A 23,699-nucleotide genomic window follows, 5' to 3' on the forward strand; every position below is an offset into this window, starting at 1 on the left:
AAAAATAAAATAAAATACATGAGGTCATATCTTCTTGACAGATAAGAGCACATTTTCAGGTAAACAGGCTTAGTATGTTGCTCAACTTAGGTCTAGGCAGTCAATGGCCTAGTCTGTAAAATAGGTTACAATAAAGCACTCCATGATCAGGAGTCAGATTGGAAGAGAGCGACAGGGTACTTGAAGTCCACAAACAACCTCAAAACCCACCCACTAACCCAGAACAGCTTGTTGTTTCCTCTAGGAAGATCAGCAGGGAAATAGGTAATATTAACATTTATGTTTGTTGTCATTAGGCTTCAGAATCAATATCACTGAAGTTGGGCAGGTCATAGCTCTCACAGCTGTTGGTTTTCTTGCAAACTGCAAGACAATCCCTTATTGATTCACATTGGGAAAGATTTTTTTTTTTTTTTTTTTTTTTAAACAGCCACAAAGACTAGAAACATAAAGAAAGCATTAAATTTACAAAAGTGCTGGTACAGTGCATCAGCAAGTACTGGCTCAATAAGATCTCTATCAGCAATGAAATACAGTGGCGGACAATCAATCTTTCTTAATACAATTTTTAAAATAATAAACCAACACACACAAATGGCACCATTCAGAAGAATGAAAATATTCAGATAAGCAATATCTCAGTGTAATTCTCATGGCCCTTATCAACTTTGAAAGAAAGCATAGCAAAAAACTGAAGTTAAATACTTATCTTACATCAGTATAAAAGGTTAAAAGTGACAGGAAATCTTTTACTGCTGCAATTAACAGGATTAAACAATATGATCTAGTGTTTGTTTTCCTAACTGTGGATTCATGACTTTGTAAACAAACACACACTCAGTTTTAACTTTAGTAAATGATTGTGCATTTCTTTAAATTAGATTTAAAATGCAAATCAGTAAGTGGTTTTGAACTCTGTCTCACAGTCACTCACCACATAGAGCTTATGTCGCTCTGAAGCTACCATATCAGCTAGTCTCAGGCATTCCTGGTACTGTCTGGTGCTGTGTAAAACCGTATGAAGTAGAAAGCACATCATAGGTAGGCACAGTTTTCGCAGCAAGATCATCTGATGTGTTCGTTCAGGATCATCTTCAGCATCCTTACAGGAAAGCATGTATGAGTTACAAGTACATTCCTTTACTAGGTTTGACTATATTGTCCTCACAAAGCAACCGATTCTAACTGTCAGGTGGAAGTCATGTAGTTAAACATTGGGGAAATAGCTATAACACACATTTACAAGTTTTGAAGACTTAAAATCAATTTTAAAAGTTATTTTATTGCAAAGGAAGTGATTTTCCTTTAAAAAAGGAACACAAAAAGGAAAAGTTTCATAATAGGGTATTTTTTTCAGGTGTAGTCAGACTAAATGCCAACTGCGTTAAGTCCACATTTTGCCTGTGTCCAGTTAAAGAAGTCCATGTTTTCCAAAAATATTTAATGTGTTGTGTAAAGTGCTTCTTTTCAGTAGCTTTGTCCTGCAAATTCACATCCCAATCTCAAGCAGGGCAGAAACCAGCCACTGGTTCAAGGAGTTTGGAAGAAACTACTCCTGTGAGCAGGTTATTCTTTAGTTATCCACTACATGGTTTCTTAACATCTCTTCTGAAGAATCTGGTGCTAAACACTGTCAGAGAGAGGACTCTGGAATAGAGAGATCACTGATCTGATTTGGAAGGGTAATTCTCATATTCCCAACCATGGGGGAAAAAAATCCATTCATGGTGATAATCAAATCACACCAGAGTGAACTGTAACTGAGCAGCAACAATAAGTGAAACTGGACAGTACTAATGTCTGTTATTGAGTAGAAACAGTTTTTTTAGGTCTGTTCTGGGCATTTTACCTCTCTGACATCAACCATCCATCCTCCATCAACAAACAGCAAGACGTTGTACATTTTCTCTTTCACATCAGCTGTTACAGCATCCAAGAGACCTTTCCAAATACCATAATCCATCTGAAGGAGAAAGAGTAAATAACAGAATATCATCCAAAGCCTATTTTAACAGAACAGATATTTTAATCTAATGTATAGCCGTTGACAGATCTAATTCTAAAAATCTTAAGTTTTAGCTGTTGGCTTAAATGCCAGCTGCTAATAGACATTGTCATGCATGCTTAATTACCTATATAAAGACAGTTAAAGATGACTTAAAAATCAGGCATAGCCATTAGAGGAAGATGATATTTTGACAATTTATTTTCATATATGTACAGAACCAACTGCACGTTTTCAATTAAACTGCCTACAGTATATTTTGTACCCACCAACATCTGAGGTATATAAAGAGGGTCTTTTGGGGAGAAAAACATGCAACATCTTTTATAAGAGGGAATAAGAGGGCAGTAAAATACAATAGTTCCTCACATGAAACAGCATTCTCCCTCACTTTCTTGTGAAGATTTATTAGCAGAATGTTGTGGTGAGGTCTCATATTACTAAGAGTGAATATTTTTATAAAATTATACAACACAATATTTACTAGTATATTATGAAGTGCTATCAATAAAGATTAAATACAGTTGTAAAATATGAGCACTTTAGAAGGCAGCAGCCTGTGTTTTTCTGATTTTTTTATTCATCTTCAGTATTCAAAATTCAGTAATTCACAAAATGGCTCTCCCAATCAATGTGAATTAGTACATTTCTACTGTATTAAAAGTGGACTGTCCTGCCTAAACAGGGACTATTGGAATGTAGAGTATTTGTGCGATTTTACATTTCAACATACTTTGTCAACAAACATTATGAGAGTAACATCTACACATTCTGTATACCTCGTACTTCTTTTCTTTATGTTCATGGGCCACTTTCTCAGTGAAGCTTGCTTGTGACAGCAAAGCAGGCTTCTGTGGAGCTGAGTTCATGTGTTTAAACCACTCATTGAAGGTTTCATGGGCTTCCTAAATTGCATTGGAAAAACATTTGCTATTAAAAGATTGCTACTCAGATGTTTTTTGATTGATCTGTGCATTGTTCAATTACACTGATCTCCTTGTTAAATTTTTACAACAGAAGAATTGAGCATATTTTGCTTCTCCAAAGTTACTCAAGAGTCAACATTCGCCAACCATGCAGAAAAACACCAACCACCTTGTAACATTTCAACTAGAGTGTGCTCAACAGAATAGGATATTTGCTCAAATATGTACATGCTTCTCTAGTGCCATTTCCAATCCTAATGTCAGAGGCAAAAAGTATAGTTATCCATAAGTGATTTCAGGTACCCAACCTTTAGTGCATTTGATTCTCACCAGGTATGCTCTAATACATAAATGTTCTCTTATAGCATTGTCATCTTCAGCTGGAAGTGGACTATCCATTCCTTGTTCCTCCCATTGATTATATATTTCTGCTATGGAATCTTGTGGTATCTTCACAAATACATCTTTTGCTGCTTCATGTTTCTTGGATGCTGTGACAATGTGGTTTAGAGTTTCAGTACTTTTATAATGTTATTACAAAATTGGTTAATGCTGGTGACAGACTTGTTATGATACAATTTCTCTATAATTTCAAGATGGGGGATGCTTGGCCCTCTTCACTGTCTTGGTCATAGTCTTTAATGAACTATATGATTTTAGCCCAAATCTAATGTTTTAGATTGCCAAGACTGTAATTGTCAATGAGTCTATGAACAGATGTTAAAATCTACTACACAAATAAAATCTGTAAATGATAGTACCCAAGAACTTCCTCATTATAGCATTGCTTTGCTTAAGTGCTTCAGCCCTCTGTGCAGAATCAAATACCAGCCAGTCAATCACATCAATCTTCAAGCGATCTTCCTGTAAAAAGCATATTTATTTGACTTAAGATCTTTTTCAAGGATACAGCAAAATGTTAAATATGTATTTAATGTCCAGAACCAAGTGTATGTAAATAGTGTTCTACCGGGAAGGTCTTCAGACAGCATGATAGGACACTTATGATAAAACTGTGGTTAAACCAGTCTACTACAAAAAGGTTTGGGAAAAACCATTCTCTGGCAGCCTCGTTCCACCAAAAATCTATTACAGTCAAAGTTTCAGTTAATTACTATTCACTGGACCAGCTGCTGATTTGCACTTAAAAACCCTGCCCTCTACTTCTTCAAAAATATTACCAAAAAGCAAGCAAGTTAACAGTTTGCTTGACAGACTGAAGTGCTACATATTTGCAAATTGGCTCCTCTAGCTTCACGGTGCCAACTGCTTCGCATACCATACTGTGGAGAAGAGCGTTCATGGCCAATTACAGTATCATGATCACCAAAGTACTATATGGGGCTTAGCTGCTGTTGAGCGGTGTTGACAAGGAACCTAAGGCAGGAGGCAAGATTACATTTTCCACCTTAATTTGGGTGTGTGCCAGTCAGTCATATGCTAAAGTGCAGGTCAGATCAAAAATTTGTTCTTGAGATGGAGAAGACAGAACAAATGAAGGTTGAGTTTTCCAAATTTATAAGAAGCTACGACAGCATCCTCAACACCGACCCTTTCACATCCTTGCTAGAGCTGTGTTACTGACTTCATCTCCATTTACTATTAGCTCTCTGAAGAGTGGTTATACTTAACACGTACTGCAGCCATGAAAGGTCAAGAGATGCACAAAACCTGTTTCACATCTTTACGTACCTCCAAAGGTAAGTGTCTCTCTCGTGCACATGCTTTCTGTCTTTGTTTGAAAACAGAAATATGGACACTGTTGGTAAAGAGAGTCTTGTGCCTGAATAATGCACACTGGAACATTTGTGCTGCCGGCTGAAATCTGTACATAGACATTTACCTCTGTTGTGCCAGCATCTAGTGCAAGGTCATGGTGAGTGAACTCGCCAGTATCTTTCTTTCGAATGTTTTCAACAACAGTTTTTGTTATGGTTGCAACATCCAGACCTAAGTTTAAGAGACAAATCAGATACCAATATTTAATCAATCTAGATGGGTAATAGAGGATTTTTATAATAAATAGTTTATTGATAATTTTATTTTAGTGTTAGTCATTCTTATATGACTATGTTTACTGCAAGGCTGACCAATATGATTCTGAAATGCAAAACTGACCATGATCATTTAAAAGAATGATATTTGAGCTTTTAAAGAAAAAAAAAGTGGGAAAAGAGAGTAAATGTGAATGTTAAGTAAGACCAATATATAGGCACATATTTTAAGGCCACCTATTCCCAGAACCCTGGAGTAAAGAGGGCAACCAACTGATTTAATAGGGTCTAGATTAAGGGAACCTCACAGCAGTGCTTTTGTAGCATCTTTATCAGCAACTCTTATTTGGGAAGAGATGTTATCTTAGCTAAATTGTCTCTGGAAGAGGATTAATAAAAATGCTGAAGTTTAGACATCCTTCCAAATATTAATGTATAAAACGCATACTTATATTGCCATATTGTCTTGCTTTCTCAATGAAGATAAGGGCACTGTTTTAGAAAAAACAAGAAGGTAGAATATTTCCTAGATGAAAGGGTATTATGAGCCAGAGGACATGCCTAGAAGCTTGACCAACGTATTAGACAACACCATAGTAAAGATGCTTCTATGTGAGAGATTCCAATTTGAACGTGACAATAGGGCCCCGCTCACGCACGAAGCAAAGGTGGCCATTTAGCTGGAATTCTTTCTTTGGTTTGGAGGAGGAGAAGGAAAAGGTTGTATGCTACTTTTACAACCACTGTGTCTGATAAGAAAGCAGCACTGGAAGCAGGGTGGGAAAGGGACAGTGAGCTTCACAGCTTTGCCAAATCCTTGAGCCAGCGCATGGGTCTGACAAGAGCCTCCCTTGCATGCTCTTTAATTCAGGCATGGGTAGGAATCGGGAAAGCCTTGGCCAACTCTTTGCAAAAATAAGGACACATGGATGAAAAAGGCAGTTAACTTGGCATGGTTTCTGGTCTGGTTCGTAAGTGACTGCATATTAAAAAAGTATCTCAGATTAATTTAGAAAGAAAAATCCAATTCAAAGAAACAATTATAAAGATAGACTGATCCCCCTGAAACACAGGCCAGCCTTAAAAGTGTAACTGTTCACAAAAATGATGCAAGTTTCATGCAATTGAAAATAGTAAAAACTGCCCAACATTTGTGTAGCTAGGACTAGTAATAATGGAATTAATGTTTCTGAAAGATAACATCGCAAGGCAGAAAAAGCTTATAGAGCAGCTTTTCTCACCTGCTTCCTTTGCTAGTTCAAGGCAGTGGTGACGTTGTTCAGTTTCAGTGACTTCTTCCAAAAATACAGCATATTGAGCAACAGCTAGCTCCTGAGGCAAGTGGCTGACATAAAATGCTATTAGATCTGTGAGCCTTTCACATATCAACCGCTGCAGAATAAAAGTAAGTATTAAATACAATGGTAATAAATATGCTTTTCTACAGAACCGAGTCTATATTCCGCATTTATATTTCACTCACTCACTCACACACACACGAATATTAGAATGCTGAACACAAATTTCTAAAAAAAAACAAAACCCCAGATTTGACATGAAGATTCCATTGAATCTTCATTTATAGGCAAGGGTCTGTCAAACTAGTTCTCACTCAAGCATTGCTAACACAAGCTCTGGTATATGCCAGTGAGTTCCTGTGCATCTATTAGGAAGTCCCAATTAACACTTTTCTTTGCTCTCCTTAAGCGTTTCCATTCTCTGCATTGAAATATGCTACAGTAACTTTAAAGTTTCCTTTTATTCCCCCCCAACCAACCATAGTTTGGGGGGGGGGAAGAGAGGGGGATACTTTTTAAAGCTTACCTGAATGTAGGTCTTTAAGATTTCAACAGAGACTTCCTCCTTAATGGGAAAAATAGATTTCAATGTTAAGTAAAACAACATAGCAAAAAGTAGCTATGCATCTCTTCTTGCCAGTTTTTTTTCCCCCCACTGCACTCATAAGATTGCCAGGGTTAGATGCAGACACAGAGCTAGCTGTATACCACTGCTTCAGTAATCTACTCATTACAGCAAGCTCTGATGATGGACCCATTTCTATGGTCTGCTCTTGGAGGCTGATGGCCCCAATGAGGTCTTGAAAATGCTCTGGGGATTTCAGTGCTCAGCCATTAAACCACACAGTTCTTGCCCTAGTGGAAAATTATAATCATCTGTTTACACAACCACTAATCTAGGCAGCTTCTACATCATCTTTTTGGGTCACCATGTTCTGCTCATTACCTGAGATATGAAGAAGCAGAAGATATAGTTGGTGGCTGAAAAGTGCTCCAGCCATCACTGACTGCTACACAGAATGTTTGCAGTTCTATGATATATACTGTCTAGACATTAGTCAGAATATAGCAGATGTACAGAGTCTGTCTCAATCATTTCCATAGCACAGGACTGTATATATACCTTTTGGAGTTCTGAAGGGGCACAGAGAAGGGGAAATTGAGTCAAGTTGCTGCAGAGCCACAGTCAGCAGGGGGCATTACTGGGCAGAAAATATAACATACTTTTCCTACATCACCATCAGTCTGGTTTCTGACCTTGGACTGACTTTATTCCTACTGATGGTGGCTGATCTCATCCTGCTGATTGACTAGGCTAAAGCTGTACATACTGATTTTATTCAATATCAGTAGCTTTGGATACTGTTGATTGAGGTTTTGACATCTCCAGTACTGCCAACCCAAAAAATTCAGAAGTTATGAGTCTTGATGTCAATTCCTAAAACTTTGAGTTTGGCAGTAGGGTCTTGATCAATAAATCGCTCCTATGATTAGCATTGTTCTCCTTGCACAAAAATTTGGCAAGCAGTGAAAGATATTAATTTTATTTAGTATTTGGTTGTCTTTTTGTACTGCTTTACTTTTTTGTTATTGTTAATCCTAGAATCCCAAAGTAACAACTGTTCTATTTAGGCAGTTTAATAGCAATCTGGCCTAATTTGTGCATGCACAATATATATCTTATTTTAATTAAGAAGCCTAAGTTCCACAGCAACAGGCTGAATGTAATTTAATAAAAAATTGGAATTTACCTTTGTCTGCAGTCCCAGAGTGCGGAAAAACAGAATGAGATGGGTCATGAACCGAAGGAGGTGCCCTGGAAGCACACTTCTGTCTCTGGAAAGCCATTTGTTAAATTCATCCATCAAACCTGTAGCCACAAAGTACATGTTTACATTAGCTTTACAGTGGGTGAGAAGACGACAGCGGAAAAATATTTCAAGATAATGTATTTGTATCAAACAGCAAATAAAAACATAGCATGAGAGCTAGAATATTCTAACAGGAATATATCTGTCTTCCTAAAGCATAGCTCTCAACATGCTGTTCTATTCTGAACAACAACATTTTTATTCCACCAATCTTCTTCCCAGATGTATTCAGATGCATCTGCATGCTTTTCTGACTAAGTTATATTTTACTACTTTTATTTCTGCTAGAACTGCTGAGGTCAATACTACTTGAGGAGGCAGAGCTAAAGTTCTCATTGTAGAATCTTTATTGCTGGTATCATGTAAACAAGAAAGAAATCAGCTTGACTTTCAGACTGAGTTTACACAGTTGGCAGTTAGAAAATATTTTCACTTGTAAGGGTCCATAAACGTAACCATAAAGTATAAAATAAATTGACATTTGAAAAAAATCACAAAACAAAGCTTACCATCCACATCATCTAAAATAATGAACTTCTGAATCACATGATAGTGTTCTTGATTCTCCTCTAAAACTCTCTGAAAAACAGTTCACATTTCCTATGAAAACCATGTCACCATACAATACTACCCTCTCTGAAGAGGGCTAATCTGAATCAAAGAACTGTGTTGAGAATAGAGTATTGTGTAAAGAGCAGGAGAGTATACACTTATAGTACCATCAGCTATTATGGGTGCCACATTACTATAAAAGTATAGAAGAAATGGGGAGGCAGGGAGAGAAAAGGCTGTATTTTTTTCCTAATGGCATTCATTTCTTCATCTAAGTTTGCGTTCTTAGCAAGAATAAAAAAGTATGATGAAGATGTATACAATTTTAAAGGTTAGAGAAAATAGTTTTGTGGAATCTATTAGAGTGACAGACAACATGATGAAGCACAGATATACATACACAAAGAAAAGTCTGTATGCCTTGAGGAATTAATGCATGGAACATACTAGAGATGCAATTGGAAAGATCTTAAACAAGAATTGGACATTGTGGGAATAACTAGGTAGGTGTAGATATGAGTGCATGCTTGGTAAATCATATTTATCTGCATGTTTTTCTTCAAATTAGCAACATTACTATAAGCTCAATTTGCATATATAATAATGTCAATATACTCAAGTGAATATTCAACAGGTAAAAATAAATAGGCCTTCAGTCTAATCTTGTGCAAAAAATAAGATATATATTCTATCTTAAATGTAATCAATACCCTGAATGTTAAAGGTACCATGGATAGACAATCTACTTAACTGAATACAATCTTATATTGTTCAGATTCATGCTATGCATAGTATGCAAAAGCTGAAACCTCTTTAAGGGACACTGAACCGAATCGCATGAAAATTTTACCTAGTACAGGTAAAAGAAACAAGATTAGGTAAAAACTCTCTTTTTTCCTACTTTGAACATTTGAGAGCACTGTATAGTCAGCTTCACTGTTCCTTCAATATAGTCAGACAGTTTGGCAGAGAGAGAGAGTTAGGGTCAGGTGTACCTCATTTTTTAAATTTGTCAGGTTTTCAGGTTGTCTGTATCCCTTTTATTGTCAAAGGGGCTGGCAGTGAGTGGGGGAAGAATTCTTCAACTTAATTCATTTGCATTCAAAAAAGTATTCACTGAAGGCAAGAAAATGCTTGGAAATCTATAATAGAACCTTTCAGGAGGAGACTGAAAACCAAATGACTTTTTTTTTTTTAAAAAGAGCTTGCCATTGACTTCTTCAGTCTCAGTGCACATTTGCAAGATCATTCTGTTAAATATTAAATTAAAAGCAGTTCCCAGTGGACAATATAAATATCCATAAATGTTGAAGGGAAATTCTATATTAAGTATTTACCTTTTGGTCTGTAGCCTGGAGTTCTTCAAAAACCTTTTCTAAAGTCCAGCTTAGAAATAAGAGAAAAATGAAGGTACAGAAGCAGTTAGTTTGAATGACTGCAGATGATGTGACCTTTACTAAGGTTAAAGTACACAGTGGTACTAACGACTTACTTGGTTTCTAAATACTCTCTAGGGAGCTCTTCCAGCTCCTCTGTGGTCATTACTGATGTACGGATTTCCTGCTCTACAAGCGTATCCACCATGACCCGGAAATATGCCCAGACTGTATCTTCCCAGGTATCACAAACTGAAAGAAGCTTAATGTTTAAAAAAAATCTGCATTAATAGAAGATGTAGTGGCCTACAAAATCCAATCTATGCTCCATATAATCTAGTATCATGTCTTGAATAGTGGCCTCCGATGCTTCAGAGAAAGGTGGAAAAAAACCTGAAGTAACCTAACCCTGTTAGTTAGATGCTGGTTTTATTATGCCCAGAAGCACGAGGGTATCTGTATCTTCCAAAACACTTAGTTTCTTTTGAATTTTTAATCCTTAGGAAGAACTTCCAGAAGTACGATACTATCTCTATTAAAAAAGATTTTCAAAAGGACCTAAAAGAGCAAGGTACCAAAATCAGATTGAAAAAATCAGTGGGATTTGTACACTAAATCTCTTAGGCTCATTTGAAAATCCCAGACTTTATGCCCAATTCTTTTCTGAATACGGCGAAACTCTTGGCATTGGCAACATGTTGTGGCAATGAGTTGCACAGGCTAACACTTAATTGTGTTAAAAAGTCTCTCCTTTTATCAGTTTTAAATCTGATGTTTTTCAATTTCATTGAACATCTCCCTGTTCTATTATACAAAGGGTGAAGAGCAGGGCCCAATCTTATCTATTCCATCATTTTATATATTTGTATCACATCCTGTTATTCATCTCCTCTCTAAAGTAAATAATTGCCAGTCCATATCTCTATTCATTCTTCTTTTCCATTTTCTGAATCTCTTCTATTTAGGTTCAGACTAAGGCCAGAAGGGACCATCATGATCATCTAGTCTGAACTCTTGCATGTTGCAGGCCACAGAACCTCACACACCCACTCCTGCAATAGGCCCATAATCTCTGGCTGAGTTACTAAAGTTCTCAAATATTGATTTAAAGACTTCAAGTTACAGAGAATCCACCACTTACTCTAGTTCAGATCAGCAAGTGACCCATTCCCCATGCTGCAGAAGGCAACGGAAACACACCTAGGGTCTCTGTCAATCTGACCTGGGGGGGGGGGAAGGGGGGGGAGGAGGTGGAAATTCCTTTCTAACCCAAATCTGGCAATCAGTTAGACCCTAAGTATGTGGGCAAGACCCATCAGCCAGACACCTAGGAAAGAATTCTTTGTAGTAACTCAGAGTCCTCCATATCCAGCGGCCCATCTCCAGCCACTGGAGATATTTTCTAACAGCAGTCACAGATGGGCCATATGCTATTGTAGGCAATCTCATCATACCACTCCCTCCATAAGCGTATCAAGATCAGTCTTAAAACTTCGGGGGGGGGGGGGGCGGGGGGGTTTGCACCCACCATTTCCCTTGGAAGGCTGTTCCAGAGCTTCACTCCTCTGATGGTTAGAAACCTTCATCTAATTTCAAGGCTAAACTTATTGATGGCCCATTTATATCTATCTATTTGTTTCTGAGCCAACATTGGCCCTTAACTTAATTTCTCTCCCTTGAGTAGAGAATGAATAACCTGATATTCAACCACCAAAAGGTTACATAATTTCAGAGCAAAAGGCAGGAATAGATGCAAAGAAGAAATAGTCTAAAGATCATATAGAAACAACAATCAAACTAGTTACAGGGTCTGGACTTGTGGCTTGACCATGCTCATGACTGCCACAAGGGGCACTTCCTGATTGGATCTCATGCCTACATGGAAAGAGGATCAGTCACCTCCAAGACAGCATCCCATTTGCTTCCCCTGGGCCCAAGGAAAGTGTGGATAGTAGGGATCAAAGGGAAGAGCGTGTGGGACATGCAGCAACCATGTACATGATGCTACTTAAGTCATGGATTTCTATTTAAATTGCTGATGAGAAACACGTAAGTAACAGAAGAGTCATAGGTGCACCCATATTATTAGCAAGCCCTTGACAAGATACTCACTCTTCCCCAGCTGCTGAGCTGGCCCACAACCCCACTAAGAAGTGTGCAGACTCAGCTCTTCCTGCCCAGTTGCTGAACTGGAGTCCAATCCCCGCTCCCAAATGCCTTTGCAGATGAACACTATATCTCAACTGCTAAACCTCATGCAAAAATTCTCAAAACAGGCACTCATTCCTCTTGCAGATGCTGAATCTGCCATCGATGCCCTGTGCCAAGTGACCCCGTCTAACCCCACATGCAGGATCAGCAAAGATTTTCTACTATATCTTTTTTAAACAGGGTGACCAGAACTGAACAGGATATCCCAGATATGGTCATACAACTCCATTACGTAAATAAATCGTAATATCATCAGTATTGTTGTCCATCCTTTTCCTTGAGCATCCTAGCATCTTATTTTTATTACTGTTGCATATTGAGCAGAGGTTTTCATTGACGTGTCAACAATGATGCTCAGGTCTTTGAGTTGCTACAGTTAAACTTAGAAAGTGGTCTTTTCCCTGGTCCAGGTGCCTCAGCCAACATACTCTGCCACTGCTGCCTCAGTTTTGGAAGAAGTTGGAAGGATTACATTTTGAGGAAATATAAGAAAAGTTAATATGTATAACAACTTGGTAATACCAAAAAATGGGAGTGGAGAAGATGTACCAAAAATACATAAAGGGTTTAAAACCAAGAAAAAAAGGGAGAAGGTGTTCAAAGGAGTAATGGGAAATATCTGAAAAAGGCACAATTTGGCTGAATATCAGGAAAAGCCTGACAGTGAGATTAGGTTGCAGAATAATCTCGTGAGACGATGAGGGGTTTTATTGCTTAAAACAAAACTAGACCGCACAAAACACTGAAGATAAATAAGAAATACTCTTGCATGAGAAGGAAGGTGGACTAAGTAGCATATTAGGTCCTTTTCCATCTCACACTTCTGTCATATGCTAGTTTAATACAGCTATCAAAGAATACTAGAAATACGGACTGACTAAAAGGAGAAAAATCAGAATTGGTTCCATCGATAGCCAGCAAAAAAAAGTCACCTATAAAGTTCTATTGTGCTTGCTTAATTTACATAAGATAATGATATAAAGGTGTCTACCACAATTGTGTCATGTTTACTATTTTCTTATTTACTAGGTTTTACAAACACTATTAGGCCAGGTCTACACTTACCTGGAAATTCGGCAGCAGTCGACGGACGTTACATAAACTACACAGAGTAACTTGCGTAACTCCTGTCAACTTTGTAACTCCTCCTTTATGCGGTGTCTTCACTGTGCTACGCTGATGAGAAATGCTTCGCTACTTGAGGGGGTGGTTTTAATGCGTTGACTTCCGGATCAATTGAGCGGGTCTTCACCGACTGCTCAATCAATCCAAATAGATCGATTTGATGGTGGCGAATTTGCCGCCATCAGTGAAGACATAGCTAGCACAGTTACCTGTGTAAGGATATCTAAAATCCTGCACTCAGCTATGAGAAAGAAATGCATTTTTACCAAGAGAAGTATTACTTGTGAAGCATCACATACCTGTTTGAGGTTCCCACTGAGTGCTGCATAGATTGCTCTCTCATATCTATTAAACTGCTCCTAAAACATATTTAAAAAAAAAATCTCTATTAGAATTCTTATTTGACCTCATGATCATTTGAAATTTTACTACACACCAATCCATTACAACAGGACCAATTCAGCAGCTTCCAAGAATAATCGGTGAACTGTAGCCATATACAAATTGCCATACTAGAACAGATCAATAGCCCACTTTGTCCAGTACCTATTTCTTCCCAGTGGCCAATGGCTATTGTTTCAATGAAAGGTAAATATATCCCCACCCGCAAGATACCTTATTAGACAATATTATATTGAGTTGGGAAAAAGGGGAGATTTTTCCTGACCTCAGCACATAATCTTACACCCAGAAAAATGAAGATTATCAGTCCCTATAATTATCTTAGCTAGTAGCTACAGGCTCACCCTCATTCATAAAAAAAGATTAATCCTTTTTAGATATTTCCTAAGCCATTTGTCTCAATCACGGTGTCAGTTCCACAGATTAATCAGAATACATAAAAATATACTACACACTTGAGAAATCCTCTCAGAAATACTGAAAACAAACCCCTCTGAGACATAAAGAGTAGATTTGACTGTGTGGAAATGTGTCAGTATCAGTTGATTTCAGGTAAAAAAAAAAAAAAAAAAGTTTATCCATTAACAATATCAAGCAACTTAATATTTATCTTACTTCTTCTGCCATTCGCCAACAGCTTATTTTCCAAATGCATCTATATGGATTCCCTTCCACTGGTTCCAGCTCTGTTCCTATATGCAAAAGATAATTTAAAAAGCAGTTGGTATTTGAAGTTTCATAGAGTCAGAATTTAAGGCCAGAAGGGACTACCATATCAATAGTCTGACCTCCTGTCCATATCTCAGCCACAACCAACATCCATCACCCATACTCTAAACCCAACAACTGAAAAGAGACCAAAGTATTACAGCCCACAAGAGACTGGACTACTGTGTGCCACAGACAGCACAGAAGGGACTGAGGACCCCCACAGTGGAAGGGAAATCATTAAGCAAGATACACCCAGATAATCCTAGCAAGCGACGCACACTCCATCCAGTAGCGGAAGGCAACCTTTCCCCACCTGCATGGTCACTGCCAATCTGATTTGGGGGGAAAATGCCTTCCCAATCCCACTTATGACAATCAATTAGATTCTGAACACGTGAGCCAGAACCAGACAGCCAAGCAACAGAGAGAGAATGCTTGGTGCCATCTCAGAGCCCTGGCCCCTCCCTGCCCAATGTCCCATCTCCAACAGTGGCTGTCCCTAACGATTCAGAAGGAGGAGATAAAAACCCTCCCAGAATACATTGGGGTGGAATTCCTTCCTGATCCCTGTAGGTGGCCAGCTGAAACCCTAACGCATGAGCTTTTAGGAATATAAGACATCAAACAGAAGTGAGCCCAGGGCCGTTGAGCCCTTCTTCCTACCATCACAAGCAACCCCATGATACAACTGAACTCATACATTTCTGGTTGTAAACAATAACTGAGGTTGAAGACCATTCTCCCATATAAACCCAATTTTCAACCCCCTTGGAACTTCCCCCAAAACTCAGATTCTCGTGAAATTCTGCATACAACAACATCTCAGTCCAGGTTGTTTTCCTGCAAAGTGTGGTAAACATCTCTTTTAAAATTACAGTACTTTGAAAATTTGGCTGCAGTCTTGTCTTTAAACAAAAAAACTTGAACATAAAAAGATCTTTTTTACTCTAGCTGCTGGGGCTGAGCCTGAGGTAGGGATATGGACTGAGGGATACCAGACCAAAACGAAATGTGGCAAGGAAGCATATGGCATATGGAGCAGTATGCTCTCATCTTGGAAGGAAGATACACGAGGGGGAAACTCAGGGGTAGGAAAGAGGCAATATAAGTAGGGGCAGGACACTGGTGGCACATAGAGGAGAAATAAGGAGGCACAGGAGATCCAGACACAGAGGACTCGATCCTGAAAGTATTGGGCACTCTGGCCCTGATTCAGCAAAGCATGTAAAGCATAGGCTTAACTTCCTTACTGGACTGGGAACAGTTAGGGCTTGATCCTGCAGGGTACTGAGCATAGAGAAGAGGAGGCAGAGAACTTAAAGTTTTTCATGTGGCTCAAAGCATCCCTTCTTTCATTCTTCTCAGCTGTACACATTATCCCAGAAAGGTAAAATTCTTAGCAAGTCAATAATAGGTCTTGGTGGTAACAGCTGGGGGAGTGGAGTCCCACTCTGATGAGCCCGGGGGGGGGCACTTGAGGGGTGGTATAAATTAGATAGGGCAAAAGGGTGTGATGAAAAGACAGTGGTGAGAGGACTGCCTAGAAACCTTAAATATTTGTTTCCCTGTCATTAAGTTTTAAAGAAATGTAGGAGTACATATATAAATAAAGTCATTTTTGGTGTGTTAGCAGGATTCAGTTGAAACACACTTTCAGCTTTGAAATTTCTTTAAAAATGGTTAATGTTAAAATATTCATAAGGTCTCAGTTATGAAGACACAGAAGCTTCCTCCCCACCATACACCTGTGAAAGTATTCTCAAAAAATAAAAGGGCCTTAAAATGACAGCTAAGAGCCGCACTTCCTTTAGACAGATCCAGATAACAAAAAGTCCTATGCCTTATTTCTGCCTCTGCTTCAAATAAATTTTGATCTAGGTACCTCCATTTACATTAGGATCATGATACAGTTTCCACCCTTCAAGAGTTGCAGCTCTCCAGGCCTGACCACATCGTTTGCACAGGCGTTGTGCCTGTAAAATAAAGGACATTCTGAGGAACAGTTTTCAAGGCAGCAAAAGCACATGTATTTTCCTCTAGTGGTGCCTGGATGTTAGAACATGGTTAATCAAATGTTTCTTTACACAAAATAACATGCTTATGTTTTGGCAAGTCTAAATTCAAACTAAAAGGGTCTTAAAATAAAAACTCCAAGTTTTATTTTTCAGAGATTTTATTTTCCAGTGAATGTATATACAATTTTTCAGTAGGTATTTTCAACAGTGCAAGAGAAGTATGATATTACAACAATCTATCTTCTTCATCAAGACCTTTTGCTGGCTTGATCAGTAATTGTACATCCTTCACTTCTAACTAGTGGTTTTGGATTAAATCTTTTCTAGTTTATGAAAATATGCCCCTTGTTGCAAAGGCCTAAAATCCATCTTTTTGGGTGAGATTTTCCAAAGTGATTGAGGGAATTAGGTACCCAACTCTCTCAGGTGCTTTGGGAAATTCCATCCTTTGTGCTGACAATATATATCAGGCTATATACTGCCATAACTAGTCTTACTCAAGAAGTCTACTTCTCTCAAAATCAATTTTGGTGCCTACTCTAGCTATATGAATATATAGCAGGAGTAAAAGTGATAGGAAGAAAAAAAATAAGCTTGCATGGACTGTAAGCAAGCATACATTGTTGAAGGTTACCCATCTAACAGCCAATTACTTAGTTATCTAACTGATGTATCAATTCCATGACTGACACAGAACTGACAGAATAGTGAGGCAGATGGTATTAAATGGTCATGCTTTCTTCTTAGTCAGATTCTACTCTTTTCAAGCTGCAGCAGCTTTTGGGAATGATGATAAAGATTGAAGGGAACTGAAAAAATTGATAGCTAGGTGGCACAGTGGGATAATACTTTCATCTCTTACAAATGTCCATATTCTTATGTTCCTAAGATTGTAAAATCTTTGGAGCAGGAACATTTTCCCCCGCTCATTATGCATGGGTACAGTGTCTAACATCCTGGCAGCCCCAAGCATTTGCAGACCTCAGTGGTGGGCTACCATAATACAAATATTTAATTATTAATCATGAAAGTCACTGGCACAATGGGGAGCTTCTACTCAGGAGAGACCCAGGATTGGAACTACAAAGGTGCTGCTGATTGAGAGCACATAAGCATACCATGGGTATGCTTACCTCACAGTGACTGTTGTAATTCCCCTCAAATTTGTGGGCAATAGAGTTACACCACAAATTCTGTAAAGTATGAAGAGAAGCGAACCAGGTGGGTGGCGAGCAGAGGAGGGGCAAAGAGAGGAGAGGCAGACAGAGGGAGTTTGTCTGGGAGTTTGCCCAGAGGTAGGGGGGAGCCACAAAGGGCTTTTGCCTTTCAGACTTAGCTGAGCAGTAAATGCAGCATCTGGGGAGGCTCTCAGAGGAAAGATATGGAAAGTGAGCGATCTGCTGTTGTCATCTGCTCTGGATGTGCTATGTTTGTCTTTCTCCCACAGGACAGAGGCGACTTCATCTGTACAAAGTGCAGGCTGGTTTCCATATTGAAAGAGAAGGTTGGGGGACTGGGGACCCAGGTGTCAGCCTTGTATTGCATTGGAGAGGGTGAGGTCTTTCTTAATCAAAGATGTGGTTTGTTGCTGCAGGCACGGCATGGGGGGTCGGGGAGGACAGTGTAGGGGAGACTGGAGAACGGGGAGGAAGGGTGGCAGCATATGACCACCTTGAGGATGGAGATGGGAAGTCGTTTTCGGGCTCTCTGCACGGGTGCTACAGCAGAGAGCGATTTGGAGGACTCATCTGAGGGAATGGATCAGAGGGAGACCCTGTTGATCGGAGGACATGGGATGCATTGTCCTAGGGATGGGGGTTTCACAACCACCACTCCCAAGAGGAAGAGAAGGGTGATGGTGGTCGGGGACTCCCTCCTAAGGGGGACGGAGTCATCCATCTGCCATCCGGACTGGGAAACTAGAGAAGTGTGCTGCTTGCCTGGAGCTAGGATTCAGGATGTAACGAAGAGACTGCAGAGACTTATCAAGCCCTCAGACCGCTACCCCTTCCTACGTCTCCACGTGGGCACCAATGACCCTGCCAAGAACAACCTTGAGTGGATCACTGCAGACTATGTAGTTCTGGGAAGAAGGATAAAGGAGTCTGAGGTGCAAGTGGTGTTCTTGTCCATCCTCCCTGTTGAACAAAAAGGCCCAGGTAGGGACTGTCACATCACGGAAGTAAGAAGAAAAAGGGTGATGTGGTGGTGGGTGTCTGTTACAGACCACCAGACCAGGAGGATGAGGTAGATGAGGCTTTCTTCAGTCAACTAGGGAAAGTTTCCAGTTCACAGGACCTGGTTCTCATGGGGGACTTCAATCGCCCTGACATCTGCTGGAAGAGCAATACAGCAGAGCACAGACAATCCAGGAAATTTTTGGAGAGTGTTGCAGACAACTTCCTGGTGCAAGTGCTGGAGCAACCAACGAGGGGAGGGGCCTTGCTCCTCTTGACCTGCAGCTCACAAACAGGGAAGATTTGGTAGGGGAAGTAGAAGTGGGTGGCAACCTAGGCAGCAGTGACCATGAGATTGTAGAGTTCAGGATCCTGACAAAAGGAAGAAAGAAGAACAGCAGGATACGGACCATGGACTTCAGAAAAGGAGACGGACTCCCTCAGGGAGCTGATTGGGAGGATCCCCTGGGAGGCTAATATGAAGGGGAAAGGAATCCAAGGGACGTGGCTATATTTTAAAGTAACCTTACTGAGGGTGCAGGAAGAACCCATCCCGATGTGCAGAAAGAATAGCAAAATGGTAGGCGTCCAGCTTTGCTTAACAAAGAAGTCTTTGGCGAGCTTAAACACAGAAAAGCAGCTTACAAGAAGTGGAGGCTTGGTCAGATGACTAAGGAGGATTATAAAAATACTGCTCAAACATGCAGGAATAAAATCAGGAAGGCCAAAACGTAATTGGAGTTGCAGCTAGCAAGGGATGTGAAGGGGAACAAGAAGGATTTCTACAGGTATGTTACCCACAAGAGGAAGATTAGGGAAAGTGTGGGCCCCTTACAGAATGGAAGAGGCAAACTAGTGACAGGGGATATTGAAAAAGCAGAGGTACTCAATGCCTTTTTTGCCACTGTCTTCACAGAGGAGTTCAGCTCCCAGACTACTGCACTGAGCAGCACAGAATGGGGAGGAGGTGAACATCCCTCAGTGCTGAAGGAACAGGTTCAGGACTATTTAGAAAGATTGGACATACACAAGTCCATGGGGCCAGATGCAATGCATTCGAGGGTGCTGAGGGAGTTGGCTGATGTGATTGTAGAGCCATTAGCTATAATCTTTGAAAGCTCGTGGTGATTGGGGGAGGTCCCTGATGATTGGAAAAAGGCAAATATAGAGGCCATCTTCAAGAAAGCGAAGAAAGAGGATCCAGGAAACTTCAGACCAGTCAGCCTCACCTCAATCCCTGAAAACTCATGGAGCAGGTCCTCAAGGAATCCATTTTAAGGCACTTGGAAGAGAGGAAGGTGATCAGGAATACTCAGCATGGATTCACCAACGGCAAGTCATGCCTGACCAACCTGATTGTCTTCTATGATGAGATGACTGGCTCTGTGGATGTGGGGAAAGCAATGGACATGATATACCTAGACTTTAACAGTCTCCCACAGTATTCTTATCAAAAAGTTAAAGAAGTATGGGTTGGATGAATGGTCTATAAAACGGATAGAGAGCTGGCTAGATTGTCGAGCTCAACGGGTAGTGAACAATGGCTCGATGTCTAGCTGGCAGCCCGTACCAAGCGGAGTGCCCCAGGAGTTGGTCCTGGGGCTGGTTTTGTTCAACATCTTCATTAAAGATTTGGAGGATGGGGTAGATTGCACCCTCAGCAAGTTTGCAGATGACACTAAGATAGGGGGAGTGGTAGATACCCTGGAAGGTAGGGATAGGCTAAAGAGTGACCTAGACAAATTGGAGGATTGGACCAAAAGAAATCTGATGAGGTTCAAGAAGACAAGTGCAGAGTCTTCCACTTAGGATGGAAGAATCCCATGCACTGAGGACCAACTGGCTAGGCAGCAGTTCTGCAGAAAAGGACCTGGGAGTTACAGTGATAAGAAGCTGGATATGAGTCAGCAGTGTGCCCTGCTTGCCAAGAAGGCTAACGGCATATTGGGCTGCATTAACAGGACCATTCCCAGCAGATTGAGGGAAGGGATTATTCCTCTCTATTCAACACTGGTGACGCCTCATTTGGAATACTGTGTCCAGTTTTGGGCCCCCAACTACAAAAAGGATGTGGACAAGTTGGAGAGAGTCCAGCAGAAGGCAACAAAAATGATTAGGGGGCTGGAGCACAAGACTTATGAGGAGAGGCTGAGGAACTAGGCTTGTTTAGTCTGCAGAAGAGAAAAATGAGTGGGGATTGGATAGCAGCCTTTAACTACCTAAAAGGGGGTTCCAGGGAGGATGGAGCTAGGTTGTTCTCAATGGTAGTAGATGACAGAACAAGGAACAATGGTCTCAAGTTGCAGTGGGGGAGGTCTAGGTTGGATATTAGGAAAAAGTTTTTCACGAGGAGGGTGGTGAAGCACTGGAATGGGTTACTTAGGGAAGTGGTGGAATCTCCACCTTTAGAGGTTTTTAAGTTGCGGCTTGACAAAGAACGGGATGATTTAGCTGAGGTTAGTCCTGCTTTGAGCAGTGGTTTGGACTAGATGACCTCTTGAGGTCTCTTCCAACTCTAATCTTCTATGATTCTATGAAGGAGAACTACATTCAGCCAAAGGATTAATGCAATGGAAAATTTTGACTTCTGAAGTCCCTGGCAAGCCATAAATGCAGCAGAAAAGGGAGAAAACTGGAACTGAAGTAGTCATCTGTCTCTTCAAACATGAAATCCAGGTGCTGTTTTCTTCACAGTTTCAAATCAGAGTCAACATTAAGAAAGAAAGCCATTCTTAATGTTTTCCACAGCCACATAAAATCATCAAAGGATTATATCAGCAGAGGAAAAAAGCATCCTTGCAATTCAGTACTAGATCGAAACTTAAGAAGAATCAATTATGCTATTTTCCAAATTTGTACAGCTCTAATATGAGAAAAAGGAGGTGGCACATGATAATTTAATGGTTATGAAAGGCCCAGTTTATAAGCTCTTTCTTATGTTTTAACTATGTATCATACAGCACTGAGCAGTCAGTACTAAGCCACGTTAGTACCAAGTAGTGCTATTAATGTGCTGACCTTACAACCTTAAGTTTAATTTATCCACCTTAATGCCTGATCTCAACACAAAACTGCATTGGTTTAACTAAAGGTGTGATTTTAAATTGATTTAATAAAATAAGAACATAAGAACGGCCATACTAGGTCAGACCAATTGTCCATCTAGCTCAGTATCCTCTCTTCCGACGGTAGCCAATTCCAGGCGCTTCAGAGGGAATGAATAGAACAAGCGATCCATCTGGTTGGTCATTCTCAGCCTCCGGCAAACAGCAATCCCTACCTATCCTGGCTAATAGTCATTGATGGACCTACCTTCCATGAATTTATCTAGTTCTTTTTTGAACCCTGTTATAATCTCGGCCTTCACAACATCCTCTGGTAAGGAGTTCCTCAGGCTGACTGTGCGCTGTGTGACGAAATTCTTCCATTTGTTTTAAACCTGCTGCTTATTCATTTCATTTGGTGACCCCCTAGTTCTTGTGTTATGATAAGGAGTAAATAACATTTCCTTACTTTCTCCACACCAATCATGATTTTATAGACCTCTATCATATTCCCCCCTTAGTCATATCTTTTCCAAGCTGAAAAGTCCCAATCTTATTACTCATCTCATATGGAAGCTGTTTCATACCCCTAATCATTTTAGTTGCCCTTTTCTGTACCTCTTCCAATTCCAATATATCTTTTTTGAGATGGGGCGACCAGATCTGCATGCAGTACTGAAGATGTGGGCATACTATGGATTTATAAAGAGGCAATATAATATTTTCTGTCTTATTATCTATTCCTTTCCTAATGATTCCCAACATTCTGTTAGCTTTCTTGACTGCTGCTGCACATTGAGTGGATGTTTTCAGAGAACTATCCACAATGACTCCAAAATCTCGCTTTTGAGTGGTAACTGCTAATTTAGACCTTATTGTTTTATATGTATATTTGGGATTATGTTTTCCAATGTGTATTGAATTTCAGCTGTCATTTTGTTGCCCAATCACCCAGTTTTGTGAGACCCCTTTGTAACTCTTCACAGTCTGCTTTGGAGTTAACTATCTTGAACAAATACTAAGGAAAGGGAAGTACGCTACAGGTTTTGGTGGCTTACTTCATCTGTCATCCCAGCTCTTATAAGAGTGAACAGGTATTTGAGTAACCTTGCATCATCTTCTCGATCCAAATCGTCAAGCGGCATTTTCTGTCTTATGGGGGCATCTGGGTCCTACAAGATGACAGACAATGAATTCTCCATCCCATACACTGCAGACATTGCCCTCTGTATGCACGTTTCAATATATAAAACGTTATGAATTATAGTAAATCCATTTGTAATCACTTTCCCATATTGACACAACTATCTGACTAATCTGCATAAAAACTGGCATGACATTCCTTGTCTCTTCTCTTCGCCTCTCAGTCACTGACCTTGAGAGGTTATTGTTTGTCAGTTCCAATCCTTTCACCATCCCAAAAGCCCTGTCCTTTCACTCCCTCAGACATTTTCTCCCTTGTAACCAGTCTCTCCAGCTACCACACTATTTCTTTCCCTCCCTTTACCATTGACTTCCTCTCTTCTTACTTGCTCGTAGATCCACTCCAGTCCAATTTCTTCAGTACAGTGAAAACTCTCTTAACAGTGCCACTAACCACCTCCTCCTAACCAAATCTCAGGGTCTATACTCATCCTTCTCAACTTTTCCTCTGCCTTTGACACAGTTGATCTCTCCCTCTTCCTGGACAGTCCTCCCTTGGTTTTCAATATACAAGAAATAATAATAGGAGGATGGTAGCAGAAGAGGATGGTAGCACCTAGTGGCTCCAAACAGGATTGACATTTCATTGTGCCAAATGCTGTACAAAAATGCGCCCTAGACAACTTACAAATAATACTGCACATCCAATATAAACGAACACCAAGCTAATCTCCCTGTCCCACAAATTATTCCTGTAAAGTTTTTGGAAGTGAGGTTTTAAAGTGAAGGTGCAAAGGTAACAAATTTAAAAGGGAATTTTAAATAGGGAATCAGAAAGGCATTTGTACA

The 23,699-nt window shown here is 40.0% G+C and overlaps 1 protein-coding gene across 2 annotated transcripts in view; it reads right to left on the reverse strand.

Annotated features, from left to right (window-relative positions):
* The window catches only part of NUP107 (nucleoporin 107), a 49,316-nt gene that overhangs the window by 336 nt on the left and 25,281 nt on the right, over positions 1-23,699 (reverse strand). For both annotated transcript variants that reach the window (XM_067564060.1, XM_067564061.1), the window contains exons 12-27: positions 22,766-22,879; positions 16,354-16,444; positions 14,376-14,452; positions 13,658-13,717; positions 10,139-10,284; positions 9,984-10,032; positions 8,604-8,673; positions 7,975-8,093; positions 6,750-6,788; positions 6,167-6,317; positions 4,775-4,881; positions 3,693-3,795; positions 3,262-3,422; positions 2,785-2,910; positions 1,850-1,963; positions 935-1,102 (exon numbers count right to left, since the gene is read on the reverse strand). In XM_067564060.1, the coding sequence (XP_067420161.1) occupies positions 935-1,102; positions 1,850-1,963; positions 2,785-2,910; positions 3,262-3,422; positions 3,693-3,795; positions 4,775-4,881; positions 6,167-6,317; positions 6,750-6,788; positions 7,975-8,093; positions 8,604-8,673; positions 9,984-10,032; positions 10,139-10,284; positions 13,658-13,717; positions 14,376-14,452; positions 16,354-16,444; positions 22,766-22,879 (1,695 nt within the window). The remainder of the gene's footprint in view (positions 1-934; positions 1,103-1,849; positions 1,964-2,784; positions 2,911-3,261; positions 3,423-3,692; positions 3,796-4,774; positions 4,882-6,166; positions 6,318-6,749; positions 6,789-7,974; positions 8,094-8,603; positions 8,674-9,983; positions 10,033-10,138; positions 10,285-13,657; positions 13,718-14,375; positions 14,453-16,353; positions 16,445-22,765; positions 22,880-23,699) is intronic.

Source organism: Emydura macquarii, unplaced genomic scaffold (genome assembly GCF_026122565.2).
Source record: "Emydura macquarii macquarii isolate MOO-44397 ecotype Brisbane River unplaced genomic scaffold, CSIRO-AGI_Emac_v2 contig_2636, whole genome shotgun sequence".
Lineage (NCBI taxonomy): Eukaryota > Metazoa > Chordata > Testudines > Chelidae > Emydura > Emydura macquarii.